Source organism: Poromitra crassiceps (assembly GCF_964638095.1).
Source record: "Poromitra crassiceps genome assembly, chromosome: 4".
Taxonomy (NCBI): Eukaryota; Metazoa; Chordata; class Actinopteri; order Beryciformes; family Melamphaidae; genus Poromitra; species Poromitra crassiceps.
In genome coordinates, this window is record NC_139626.1 from 5,293,036 (window position 1) to 5,307,102 (window position 14,067).

Below are 14,067 nucleotides of genomic sequence, written 5' to 3' on the forward strand. Positions count from 1 at the left end.
GGTGCAACCAACTCACTAATTAGGGCCCCAGCACTGGAACACCTAAATGGACTGGAAGTTGGACACCCTAATTAAGGTTTTGGTGCACCTGTGAAACTTCCTGCCTTTTAGACACAAAATGGTGGCTGTGAAAAGGGTCTATTGGGCCAATGTCTTCAGTAGTGTGTTATATCACTCCATCTCGCTAGAGGGCACTGTTTACCTTACGGTGTAGTACTGCATGACATGATGCTGTAAAAGCAGAGAAGAAGAAGAAAGGTAAAAGTTAAGCTATAGACCAAATCAGCGGGATGTTTACATTTACTTCCGGGTACCCCTGGGTCCACACATTATAATGGCGGTGAACGGCACAAACTGACGTGTTGAAGACAAAAACAGACAAAGAAGACAAAAATGGTTCGTCCGTGTTGTGTTGTTGTTTAATATCATTCATAACAACACTTTCACTAACGTTAGTGGAGACCAGACTAGCTTATTTACCTGTTGGACCAGACCAGAGTAGACTTGACGCTAAATTAAATTAACGTGGCGTCGGTAGCTCTGTCTGTACCAGGCTCTTTCTCGCCGAAAACAACGAGAGGGTTTGACAGCATTTATTTGACAACACGCACATTTAAACCTGCCGCCTTCCCCAAGTGGTACCCGGAAGTAAATTTGTTTACATGGTGACGTCACGGTGATTTGGTCTATAGAGGGTATGCACACCCACTGGAACACGCCCCCTCAATCGGGAATGAGTGTCAAATTGAGTGTCAAGTTCCTCCCTGAGCAGCAGGTGTCAGTTATCTAGGCTGATTACTGTATTCAAGCTCAGTCTTGCTGTGACTCAGTGGGCATGACCCCACAGTGACTTCTGCCTCTGTGACATCACATGCATACCCTCTATTGTTGATACCACTCTCTCAGTCTCGTTCTTTATATTGATTAATGGTTATTGCGTGAGCATACAACAACGGGTTACACTACCACCGCACAACTCCATTTGACCTCACCATCTACAATCAACTGGTCACAAGGCCTTACCTTAGCAAGCTGTTTCCTCCCCACAGCCATTCACTTGCTCGTTCTGCTGCGTGAGACATGTTGCTCAGGTGAGTTTCAAGCTCCGTCCCCGAATTCCCAACTCTGATCAGTTAGTAGAGCAACAACGGACTTTGCTACAAAACCACGGCAGCCAACTTCTACAGGCCACACTCGAGTCCTCCAACCTCGCTGCTCTGCATCTGCTGCCATATCAGCATACATAGCTTTCTTCTTGCGCTCATTAGCTTCCTCAACCAAACCACCAGGGGGCAGTATATCTAGTAGTAGGCCTATAGACACATTGCAAAATGTTGTGCTTTCATCACAAAATGAACGATTGCTCATTTGCTCTCATGTTGAGCTATGCACTAAACCTAACCTCTGGAATCATGAGACAGACAGACAGACACACACACACACACACACACACACACACACACACACACACACACACACACACACACACACACACACACTGACACACACACACACACACACACACACACACACACACACACACACACACACACACACACGCACGCACGCACGCACGCACGCAGGCAGGCAGGCAGGCAGGCAGACAGACAAAGAAAAGCAGTTAAGGCAGACTGGTGAGGAAAGGGTTACCTTATGTTTACAGTGGGCAGCTGACGTCAGTGTCAGCTGTGCCACGGGCAAGCGCAGTGTGCGCGTGTGTGTGTGTGTGTGTGTGTGTGTGTGTGTGTGTGTTTGTGCGCGTGCGTGGACATGATTCAGCAGTACAGCGCTAGGCAGCAGACAGGCAGCTCGCCTTCCTTCGTGAACATGTGGATTGAAAGAGATTTCTGGACTCGAGGAGGTTTAATCTGACATTTAAATGAACGGACAAGAAAAAGACCTGCATGTGCGTGTTTAGCAATATAGCCCTGCTGTTTCCTACGGGACAGACAGCGACACGTCTTTCCTAAGGTCACGCTTTCACAATGGACTCGACTCGCTGGATTTTTGATGACATTTTTTTTTAACACAAATCCTGCACAGATTAGCCGCATTAAAGCGATACTAAAGTGATATCTGCTCAGATTAGCCGGGTTAAAGCGGTATTAAAGTCATATATGCCGCTCTCAACTTCCACATTTCCGCATTTTTCGACCTGTGTCCGATGCTGCTCACACCGGGCAGGTAGGTTTCTTTCATTGATTGGGTAACATGCATTTGCCATATAGAAATATACTGTTTATGTTAGGCTACATACTAGTGCTAACTGTAGGCCATGGTCTTATTATGAAATATACGGGGCGATTTCTTCACGTTTTGAAGTGAAAACCGCGGAATAAAAAGGATATTTGCATGAAATATAGCCTAAATAGAACATATAGCCTACTGCTGAATTGCAATGGACAGTGGAAATGAGTCCATGTGTGTCAGCGGAGGGACTAGTGACCTTGTAGTACTTGATGGTGTTTTTGAATCTCCTGTGTGGTTCTCATCTCAACATGGGCTCTGGGGACCACCAGGGACCACCAGGGGTCCCTGAGGTGGTGAATCATTGTACTTCCCAATTAACGCTTCATTTACAAGATGTGAACACAGTCTAAGAATGTAGAATAATTAAGTTTTTTGTTATCTCTCAACCTGCAATACAGATAGGCTAGCCACCATCTTATTCCTACAGGATTTGTATTTTGTGTATAGTTATTTTTCATAAAGGAATGGGATGTAGGGCGCCTACTTTAGTTTATTTTAAAATTGTGATTGAGGAGAGGGTGATATACCTCCAAATAGGGAGGTGTGTGTGTGTGTGTGTGTGTGTGTGTGTGTGTGTGTGTGTGTGTGTGTGTGTGTGCACGTGCAAGAGAGAGAGGGGGGTTGAAGGCCAAAGGACTACATTACACAGTGGAACCTGTGACAATCTTCACTTATTTAGTTCCATTAGTTCCATTCTTTAGTCCTACAGTTCCATTGTTCACTTCTCCCATTGATACCTGATGCAGCATTTGTGTGTGTATCCCTTTAAGACGGTTCGCGGTCTTAAAGGCATACGCACACAAATGAGGGATATACACGCAAATGCTGCATCAGTTATCTCTGGTTAACTGATTCTCCACCTTTTTCATGTCAAGGACCCCTATAGGACAAATCAGCGTGACGTCACTTGCCACCCAGAAATGCGGAACCCCGCGGCAGCTAATAGTATGAGTTGTGCCAAACAAACGTTAATATCTCAAAAACTATACATCACATCGCTTATATTTTGACATTCTGAGTGAGAGCAGAAGTAGCTCAAGAGTTTGACGTGTAATATATGCATGACTTGCATGTCGTGTTAAAGTTGTGTGAACTGTCGCAGTTTTTAAAATGTAAACAGAGTTACCTGGCTAGAGTCAGACACTCGAGCCTCGCGGCACTTGGGCTCCATAGGGTTCCATTGCCACCCAGTGACGCGGTTTGTTTACCAAAATGCTGCTCGGCTGATCCCTCGTATAGTCCATGTTGGCAGCCGAATGATTGATTGATTGATTTTGATTGATTTTATTATGGATTAAAAGACAGGAAAGTGCAAGGGATGAACATGTGAAAGTGCGGACACTTATTTCCAACATGGTCCCTGGTCTTAAAAAACAGGACATACAATAACACAAACATACAATGCACATAACAGATCAATCAAGAAGACACAGACACAGACTACACACAGACCCCCCATTTGATGAGTTTTGTCTCTTTGGCCCAAACAATACAAATGTTAATATCTCACTTTATGAACTTTTAAAATTAGTAGTAGACAGTGTAGATTCCTGTTATGAGGTCAGTTTATCTAAATAACGTAGGGTATATTCGCATATACCTACCTGTAGATTAATCCACCAAGCAGCACTTAAATACACAATAAAAGTTCAAACCTTTTCACTGATACACCACGTTGTACTTTTGATAGGGGGAAACAAACGTCTGGGAGCCGACACTAGGAATAAATAAACAAGGAACCATTCTTAAAGTTTTAAATTATATCGAAAATACATGCTGCATGCATGGTGTATGTGCCAAATTGTTACAGATATCACATTTCAATAAACATAATATAAACCTAAAGCTTTCAGATTTGAAGGCTGCTAGCAGGCTGTTTTTCCTCTTATCTGTGCCTACCTGAACATCCTCTGGGCTTCAGTCAGCTCCCTCCCGCGTTCGTCCGACATCAACATCTTTATATTCATTTAGAACACGGCTCTCTTGAATACTCGATTCTGATTGGTCAATCAACAAGATTCACCGGTCATTATTTCTCGACAACCGACCGCTGCTCTGCCACACCTGGATTAATCAGTTGATAAGAGCCTTTTGTCAGCAAACACTACTAATTAGGCCAACCAGTTGCAGCTGTGGTGTCTTGTGTGCCAATTACGAATGAAACCGCTTTGTCGTTGAAAACGCTATTAAAAAATCTATTTGAATAATTATTTTTGTCAGATTATTGAATGATTTAGTTGTAGGCCGTGTTCTAAGCGGGATAATGTATAGTGAGCCGGTGATTACTGGAAATAATGACCTTCAGGTGAATGATTAAGCCCTCCGCTGCGCGTCGGGCTCAATCATTCACCTGTCGGTCATTATTTCGCCAGTAATCACCGGCTCACAATACATTATCCCTTACTTATAACACCTCGTCATTTTATCCAACCGTGTCTCTGACCAGACGACGGAGAATGAGCGATCATCTGCGATACATGATTCATAACGTTACAGTATTTAGTTACCCCAGAAGTAGCAGTCATCTAACAACACCACCAGAAGGCCGTATTTGCTCCGTTTATTCTCACAAAAGCAAATATTCTCCACTCAAGCGTGAACATCTACCATTGCACTGACAGATACTGTTCAAATTCACCAGTCGTTAATGTTGAATAGCTAACTCGCTAATGTTGCTAACGTTAGGGTAACACACAGGCTAGTCAAATGGGTAACATTACATTTAACGTGCAAAAACAGGCAAAATGGCCTACCTCCGCTAAGCGTTCATCCTCGGGCATTTGCAGTTCTTCTTCGTCTTTTCTTCTTCTTCTTCTCGTGACATGTGACATTACACTGTTTGGATCTCACCTGCAATTACCACCCACCGCCATAGGTGTCACCCAAGAGAACAAAACTGAAATCTTAGAGATTGTCACTTTAAACAAACAGCATCATCCTCATCCTAATCACCTTCAGTAATATTAAATTGTGTGTGGTTAAATTGTGTCCAGGCAACCCCACTTAGGGTCGCGACCCTAAGTTTGGGAACCACTGGGTTAGGGTTAGGGTAACTCTGGCTGTATTAGTTGTTAGTTTATCAGCACTAAGCTCTGATGTTTGGCTTTAATGACTTTTTGTGTCAAAGCAGAATCAGCATTAAGCTCCTCGGCTAATGATGAATCCTTTTAACAAGAGCAGACAGCAATGATAGGCCAAGCTCTCTCTCTCTCTCTCTCTCTCTCTCTCTCTCTCTCTCTCTCTCTGTTGCTGACTCTTTCTCTTTTGCTCTCTCCCTTTCTTGCTCTCTGGCTCTGCTGCTGATTCTCCTCTTCTTCTTCTTCTTCTACCGTCTTTCTATCATTATCTCCTTTAGGGCAGCAACTAACAATTATTTTGATAATCGGTTAATCATTCTGTAGATTATTTCTTCGATTAATCGGTGAATCGCATACAAACAAATGCGTGGATTTTATTTCAATAATATTATTCAAAAACAAAATTTTGTCCCAAATTGACAATATTAGTGCACAAAAGTGCTGCTCGAATGGACCAGAGCTGTCTAAACAATAACGAAAAATTATAAATGATCAAGAACAACGTCAATCGTTAACGTGTTAACAGGATTTGCTACTTTTAACAACAGACCACCACGGACTATGAAGTTAGATTGTTTCTGCAGTAACACTTTCTCATACTTTACTTACACACGCACACATCAAGCTGGATCACAAGCAGCAAACAGACTATTAGATAACGTTTAAACGAGATGAACTGTGTTTTTGTTTTGTTTTTGTCTTGGCATTCGTCCGCCATGGTGCTCCCGGACTCGTCTCCATGGAAACAACGCGTGATGTAGTCAGTCCGCGACACAGGAGGTGGCCAGCTGTGCAACAGACACAGCAAATCATGACGTAGTATATATAAACTAATAGTTATATACTTCTGTGACACAACGAATCGCAACCTAACGCATCAATAATGCAATTCGTTGCCAACAAATCTAATAATAGATTTTTATCGATTTGTTGTTGCAGGCCTAATATCCTTCACTCGTCTTTTCATAGAAAGATATTAGATTGAACTAGGGCAGGCCGATATGGGTGAAATCATTAGCATGATGTTTCTCTATCAATATAGTCACAATTTGGTTATGTATGCAAATTAATCAAATTAATGTTCATCTCATTGAACCGAATGGTAATGTTAGCTGTGATGTCAAACAATACTGACATTTTCAACTAATATTCCTACCATACCAAATTGTATGAGAGTTTTTGAGTAAAATTTGCTTGTCCTCTTCAATTTAGACAGCAGAAATATGTGTCACAATATTAAAATGTCTTCACATCATCACGATATGATTCCACTGAAAGACGATAATATTAGACGATTAATATAATATAAAATATATAATATAAAATTGCATTAATATTGCAATATCGTCCAGCCCTAGATTGGACACCCTTCAAACCCTTTATAGGATAGGCTAATGGTAATGATCGTTGGGTCATATAGACCCTTTTCACAGCTGCCATTTTGTGTCTATAAGGCAGGATAAACACAGGTGCAACCAACTCACTAATTAGGGCCCCAGCACTGGAACACCTGAATGGATGGGAGGTTGGAAACCCTAATTAATGTTTTGGTACACCTGTGTTTCTCCTCCCTTTGAGACACAAAATGGTCACCGCGAAAAGGGTCTATTGTCATTTGCTTATTCTCGTTTACTGCTCTCTCCTCTCTCCTCCCCCTTTTATTGCCCTCTTCCCCCTCTCTTCTTGTGTTCTCTCCATCCAGCTCTCATTTTATCTGCCCTCCACTTATTTATGGCCTCTCCACTTGTTTGCTGTCCTCTCCTCTTTCTTTCTGTAAGTTTATCTGATATCCCATAGATAATTGATGTCCTTGGCTTCTCAACCAGGGCTTGGCTCTCTCCCTCTCTCTCTCTCTCCCTCTCTCTCTCTCTCTCCCTCTCTCTCTTCTCTCATCTCTCTCTCTCTCTCTCTCTCCCTCTCTCTCTCTCTCTCCTCTCTCTCTCTCTCCCTCTCTCTCTCTCCCTCTCTCTCCTCTCTCTCTCTCTCTCTCTCTCCCTCTCTCTCTCTCTCTCTCTCTCTCTCTCTCTCTCTCTCTCCCTCTCTCTCTCTCTCTCTTCTCCCTCTCTCTCTCACTCTCTCTCTTCTCTCTCTCTCTATCTCTCTCTCTCCCCTCTCTCTCTCTCCTCTCTCTCTCTCTCTCTCCCTCTCTCCCTCTCTCTCTCTCTCTTTCACTCGCTCGCTCACTCACTATCTCGCGATGGCGAGACTTTAAATCTCTATTTTCTTTCCTCTTGTTGTTAGTGAGTCGTGCAGGCAGAGCAGACAAGCCTCTCTTATTGCTGAGCTTCTTCACGTGGTGGCTGTTTGGAACAGTGGAAGTGGGGAAGTTTGACCTCGGGCCGGTTGCACAAAGCACCTTAAGTTAAGATTTTCCTTAGAGTCCACGTTAAGGTGTCCATAAAATAGAATCGGCTGGCACAACAAAACACCTTTAAATCTTGTGCTTATGTTTTCCTTCAAATGTTTAACCTCAAGGAGAACATTTAAGGGTGTGTTTTGTTGTTAAATTTCATACTGGACTCTGGATTGGTTCTGACCTGACGTGCGGTTCTACATTAGACTTGACTCTTGGTTTTCGTTTCCCATCTGTTTATGAATTTTAATTTGAGACTTGTGTTGTGACTTGTTCCAAGTCACTGACCAAACACACCATTTCAGTGATTGCTGTCAGAATATGGAGTCATTTAACACTTATTTTAACACAAAACATCGCTGAATGCAGCTTTAATTTGAGAGTTATGTTGTGAAGCTATATGAAGTTCAGCCTTCCTGCAGTCATGAAACGTTCCTTCATTGGACATTTATAATAGATGGCAGGAATGATCCTTTTCCTCCGAGTTGCACGCTCATTTTGAAATCAGTGGAGATGCAGTTTTTCTACAATCTCTGCACTGACCAGTGATGCATCATCAGGAGATGTGGAGGTTATGTTTACTCTGCCCTCTGCTAAGAATAACTCTGTCCTCGAATAGTGATCTGCAGAGAGAGAGAGAGAGAGAGAGAGAGGATGAGACGAGAGAGAGAGAGAGAGAGAGAGAGAGAGAGAGAGAGAGAGAGAGAGAGAGAGAGAGAGAGAGAGAAAGAAAAGGAGATGAGGGAGAGAGGGAGGGGGCGAGAGACAGAGAGAGAGAGAGAGAGGGAGGGGGCGAGAGGGAGAGAGTCCTAGACCACCTCAGTAGTTGTCAAATCACTGTAAATCACAGCCTCTTATTCACCTTATGTAGCCACGCCCATTTGACCCGGTTCTGTGGCCGTCCTACCGACTTCCGGCTAAAAATAAAATAAAATAAAAAATGGCTGCGCTGCTCCAATATCATCTAACTCTGAATTAACTAATAATTTAGCCAATTGTATGTAACATACCAAATAAAAGCAAACGGCAATGTCTAAGAATGCAACGCCATGTAACTGGCTCGTTAAGTCTCGCATTCCAGGGAATTACGTTAACGTCTGCGGGTCTTTATTAACGTTAATGGCTCGCGCGCTCCGAGGAGAGAAAACTATCTGAAACTTTCTTTGTTGGAGTCCAGGTATGTTTTACAAGAAAGTGCTCGTCAGTTTCGACGATAACGTTATCTGACCTGGCTAACAGTGGATACTCGCTTGCTTGCTGTGTACCGAGCTCAAAGTAGTAGGCTACGTTCTTTGTTTTACACCCTGCGCTGTCCGCTACAAAAACGACTCTCTTCTTCATGATGTTCTTTCATATTTGGCGCCGTGACCGCCGGAAGTGTTAGACGGACCCGGAAGAATTTGGCCCACTGTAAGGTCTGAACATAAGGTGAATAGACTGGCTCAAGTGGGCGGGGCTACATAAGGTGAATAGACTGGCTCAAGTGGGCGGGGCTACATAAGGTGAATAGACTGGCTCAAGTGGGCGGGGCTACATAAGGTGAATAGACTGGCTCAAGTGGGCGGGGGCTACATAAGGTGACTGGGTCAAGTGGGCGGGGCTACATAAGGTGACTGGGTCAAGTGGGCGGGGCTACATAAGGTGAATAGAGTACCGCACGTCTGCACGGGGACTTCAGTTCAATGCATGAAATGAGGATTGTGGTGAAGAAGTTTATGAAACAGGAAGTTTGTGTTCAGCGAGATCATCTTCACAAATGAGGAGCACTTTGATGACTTTTCAAGTGTAAATGCGTTTAAAAAAAAAACACAGATTTTCAGAAAACGCTTCAAAAGTCATTAAAGTGATTTTTTTTAACCAAGCTGTAAACATGTTGATGGAAGATATGGGGGTGAATGGGAATTGACTCGCTCCTGCCTCAAGTGGCCATTCGACCAGTTGTACTTTTTGCTACTCCTGCAAAAAGTACACACTCACACTTTTTAGGGGTGTGACCATGCGGAAGTAGAAAGCTGCCCCCTCGAGAACAACACAAGCAAGTGTGTGTGTGTGTGTGTGTGCGCGTGTGTGTGTGTGTGTGTGTGTGTCCTCAGAATAACAGTTGCATCATTGTGGCCTTTGACCCCTGCTCCCTCCACAGCAGCACAATGTTCACTTTATCAACAACAAATGTACAGAACAGGCCTCGTGTGTGTGTGTGTGTGTGTGTGTGTGTGTGTGTGTGTGTGTGTGTGTGTGTGTGTGTGTGTGTGTGTGTGTGTGTGTGTGTGTGTGTGTGTGTGCTAGAGCCCGACCGATATATCGGTCCACCGATATCAAGCTTATAAATAACACACTCTAAAATAATGATCACATACTGTATGCCGTCTGAAAGCAGTGTTTGAACCCTGAATGGAGCGCTGGAGTGAAGCACGCCACTATTACATTTTTTCACGTCTTTAAAAAAAAACTTAACTGATGGTTAACCGGTTAGTGGAAAGTATTTTTTCCCCCCAATATTTTATTTTTTATTTAATAAAAAAAAAAAATATTTTTATTTTTTACAATTAAAGGGCAAACAAACACGCTCAGACACAGGAAAACAAAAAACAAAACAAAAACATACATAAGATCAACATTCAATATTACATGATTACCAGCCGCATAAGGTGCTTATAGTCAAAAGTAAAATTAACCGAAAATCAACATCCCTAGTCTAAACGATTCATTGATTTATAAAAAATAGTTGGCGATTAAGACGATTAATTTTCGACTAATACATGTTTTCTCTCTCCCTCTGTAGCTCCTCCTACTCTGTGTCTCCACGGTGAAGTGGGTGGGGTCTGATGTCTGATGCCCCTCCTCTCTTCAACCGTCTCACCATGCCCACCGTGGTTTCCAGGCTCCCCAAGTTGGGCTCGCGGCCCGAGCCCGTCGCCACACTCGGCCAGACGGGCCCGGCCAGTGCTGACCCACCCCGCGCCCACCTGACCAACGGCTTCTACCACCACCCCGGCCCCGCCCCCTGCCCCACGGGCTCCATGGCGCCCCCTGCCTCCATCAAGCAGAACGCTTTCATCCACGTGCCGACGTCGTTCTCCATGAAGTGGAGGAAACGGAACGCAGCGATGGAGGAGGGAGTGGCGAGCGCAGAGCGGGACAGCCGGGGCGGGAGAGGCGGGAAGGCTGGGCGGAGTCGCAACCAGCTTCATCAGTGTGGTCTCCCACAGCAGCAACAGGCGTCTCCTCAGCGCTCGTCATTGCCGACACAGCGCGAAGTCAAGAAGCCGACCGCGGCCAAGGGGCGTGGCTATGGCCAGGCTGTGACACCATCACCGTCGCCATCTCCCCAATCCAGCCCCAGAACTCTCCCTGTCTGTAGAACTGGACCTCACGGCACCAAGCTGAGCCACACCGTGTCGGCCCTGACCAACGGGATGAAACGGAACGTAAATGGCGTTGCCGGATCCAATCTCAGAGTGCCCCAGAGTTACTCCCGTCCTGGCGGCACAGGGGGTTCAAGGCCCGGTTCTGGCCCTGGTTCAAGGCCCGGTTCTGGGCCTGATTCTCGGTGCGGTTCGCCCCTCATCAGCGACTCACCTGCCAGCCGCTCCCACTCCAGTGACAGCCTAGGCTCCGGAGGGTCCAGTGGGCGGCCGCGGTCCCAGAGCCTCACCGGCGTCCGGCTGCTGCCCTCCCCCACCAACGCCACCCTCACGACCCTCACCAGCTCCTCCCCCTCATGGCTGGCTCGCCACCCGGCCGTCACGCCAACCACCACCACGCCGCCACGCCACCCCACCGTCACGCGCTCCTACTCCTTCAACAGGCCTGCAGAGCGAGGCTGCGAACAGCTGCCAGCGCCGGCCTCACCTCACACTCTGGTACCAAACGACTTGATTAAATGTTAACCCATATATATATATATATATATATACACACACACACACTCACACTCACACTTTTTAGGGGTGTGACCAAACTCAAACTGATGCCAACTCGTGTTTAGCTTTGCACTCTCAACTTGAGTTTTTCTGGTTTGAGCCAATTTCTTCTCGTCAGTGATGTCACTTGAGCAGTTGTGATGTCATCAGTGATGTCACTCAAGCGGAATAGCATGATCCTCCCAGGCGTTACGTCCTGCCGGTGAAACCCCTCGCTGTCATGTGAAAAGAAGCGACTGGCGAGTCTAGAACTCTCTCCAGAACAGTAGAGGGGGTGGTGCAATGTCCGGGGACAGCCGGGGTGGAATTGGCCAAGTAGAATTGGGGAGAAAATCTGAAATCTGAAAAAAGTAATAATAAGAATAAGAATCAAATAAATGCATTCTTTCATTCATTCAGGCTCCGCCCAGAGGCCCGAGAATTCCCCTCGCCAGACAGGCTTCAGGGGGAGGGGCCGCGGGAGGAGGCGGGACTTATGGAGGGGTCAAGGGGTCCGGCATCCCCTCACTCCTGCCCCCCTCTGCCTTGAAGAAGCCCCTCCTACCCGGCCTGGGCTCCGCCTCTAAGCCCAGCGGTATCAGCTATAGGCTGTCGCGCCCGTCACTCATCAAGCAGCCCCGCTCCATCCGGGTGACCTCAGCCAACATGTCAGGAAGTGGTGGCCCAGAAGGGAACCAAGGACTGAGAGGAAGGAGGAACTCTGTGGAGACGCCGTCCACCACTGAAAACAGTCCAGGTAAAGTCCACCACTGAAAACAGTCCAGGTAAAGACAACTGGGAAAAAGTGATGATCATTTTGCGTTCAATACAACTCGGAAAAAAATATATTCGACTCGTTAAAAATGAATTGAACTGTTATCTAACTCAGACTTACACGCCAGAAATTCAGATATCATTTCAGACCTCCAAATTTCCAACCTGTAATTCTGAGTTGGTTCAATTCATTTTTAATAAGTCGGAAGCTAGTTTTTCCCGAGTTGCTTTGAACATGACATTATCATCGTTCTGGTTCTTGATTGATAGTTTTGCAGGACTGAGATGTACAATAATGCACAGTATCATTTTACTTTCATTATCCCATTTATTTTCATTATTCATTACATTTCATCTAGTTTGCAACTACAGTACTTTCTTATCTCCAATCATGTCTATTAAACTACAGTACTTTCTTATCTCCAGTCATGTCTATTCTCGTTCAAATATTTCATCTCATTTGATATAATCTGTTCTCATATCTCGTCTGCTCCCACCCCAGGCAGCACCCCGGAGGCTCAGCAGGGCTTGTCAGCAGAGATATCCCAGGAAGAGGTGTCCATCATCGGGGAGACCCTGGAGGACATGTCCCTGTCCTCCACCTCGTCTCTGGAGAGGAATGACACCAGTCAGGAGTACATGGATGATTTCCATAACCTGGGTGAGGACAACACCAAAACACACCCAGCTGTTCAATATTGGACTATTTTGTTGTTTTACTTCCAATTTAAAAATGTAAAATTCAAAAACCTAACCCTAAATAATAAGGTTCTTATATAAAGATAAATGGAATGTTTGCATCCTGAATTGACAGGTTTGAACCTGTAGGGCTCTTGTGCCTCTCCTTTACCTTTGTTGTTTGTTTATTTTTACTTTATTCTGCTAATTTCTGCTCCTACAGTATACTAATATACTGTAGTCCTACAGTATACTAATATACTGTAGGACTACAGTATACTAATATACTGTAGTCCTACAGTATATTAGTATACTGTAGTCCTACAGTATAATAATATACTGTAGGACTACAGTATAATAATATACTGTAGGACTACAGTATATTAATATACTGTAGGACTACAGTATACTAATATACTGTAGTCCTACAGTATAATAATATACTGTAGTCCTACAGTATATTATTATACTGTAGTCCCTCAGTATACTATTATACTGTAGGACTACAGTATATTAGTATACTGTAGGACTACAGTATATTATTATACTGTAGTCCATAGGCATGGGTCGATTTCCGGTTTTACCGGTTCGGTTCGGTATACGAGCCCAAACCGGTTTGATCACGTGCAAACCGAAATAACCTAATTTTTTTTTTTTTTTTTTTTTTTTTTTTTTTTTTTTTTTGCCAGTCCATTCTGATTGCACTATTGTTCGTTTAGCCTCTTCTCAAATTGCACTAGTAGGCAAAAGTCTTATTTTGTTTATTATGTTGATGTTTGAAGAAAAGTTAAGCTGAATAGTTATGAGAAATAATAAACAGTGTGTTGTTACAGTTAAAAGGTTCTGCTTATTTGTATTCAGTGTTCGTGCTGGTTGGCAGCATACCAGCTTAGAGGTGCATTATCGCCACCAACTGCAGCCGCTTTGATACGTTTTTTGGGGGAATATCGAACCGGTTTCAAAATGTTCAAACCGACCCATGCCTAGGCCCTATATTGTGTGAATTTGTGAGTTTTGAAGTTTATAAGGCAGC

The 14,067-nt window shown here is 44.4% G+C and overlaps 1 protein-coding gene across 1 annotated transcript in view; it reads left to right on the forward strand.

The window, feature by feature from the left end:
* LOC310775000 (uncharacterized protein) overlaps positions 1 to 14,067 on the forward strand; it is a gene marked incomplete at both ends in the record, with an annotated part of 44,451 nt that overhangs the window by 5,228 nt on the left and 25,156 nt on the right. Inside the window, 3 exons of the mRNA XM_083635078.1 lie at positions 10,493 to 11,543; positions 12,003 to 12,339; positions 12,859 to 13,017. Of these exons, the coding sequence (XP_083491204.1) occupies positions 10,493 to 11,543; positions 12,003 to 12,339; positions 12,859 to 13,017 (1,547 nt within the window). The remainder of the gene's footprint in view (positions 1 to 10,492; positions 11,544 to 12,002; positions 12,340 to 12,858; positions 13,018 to 14,067) is intronic.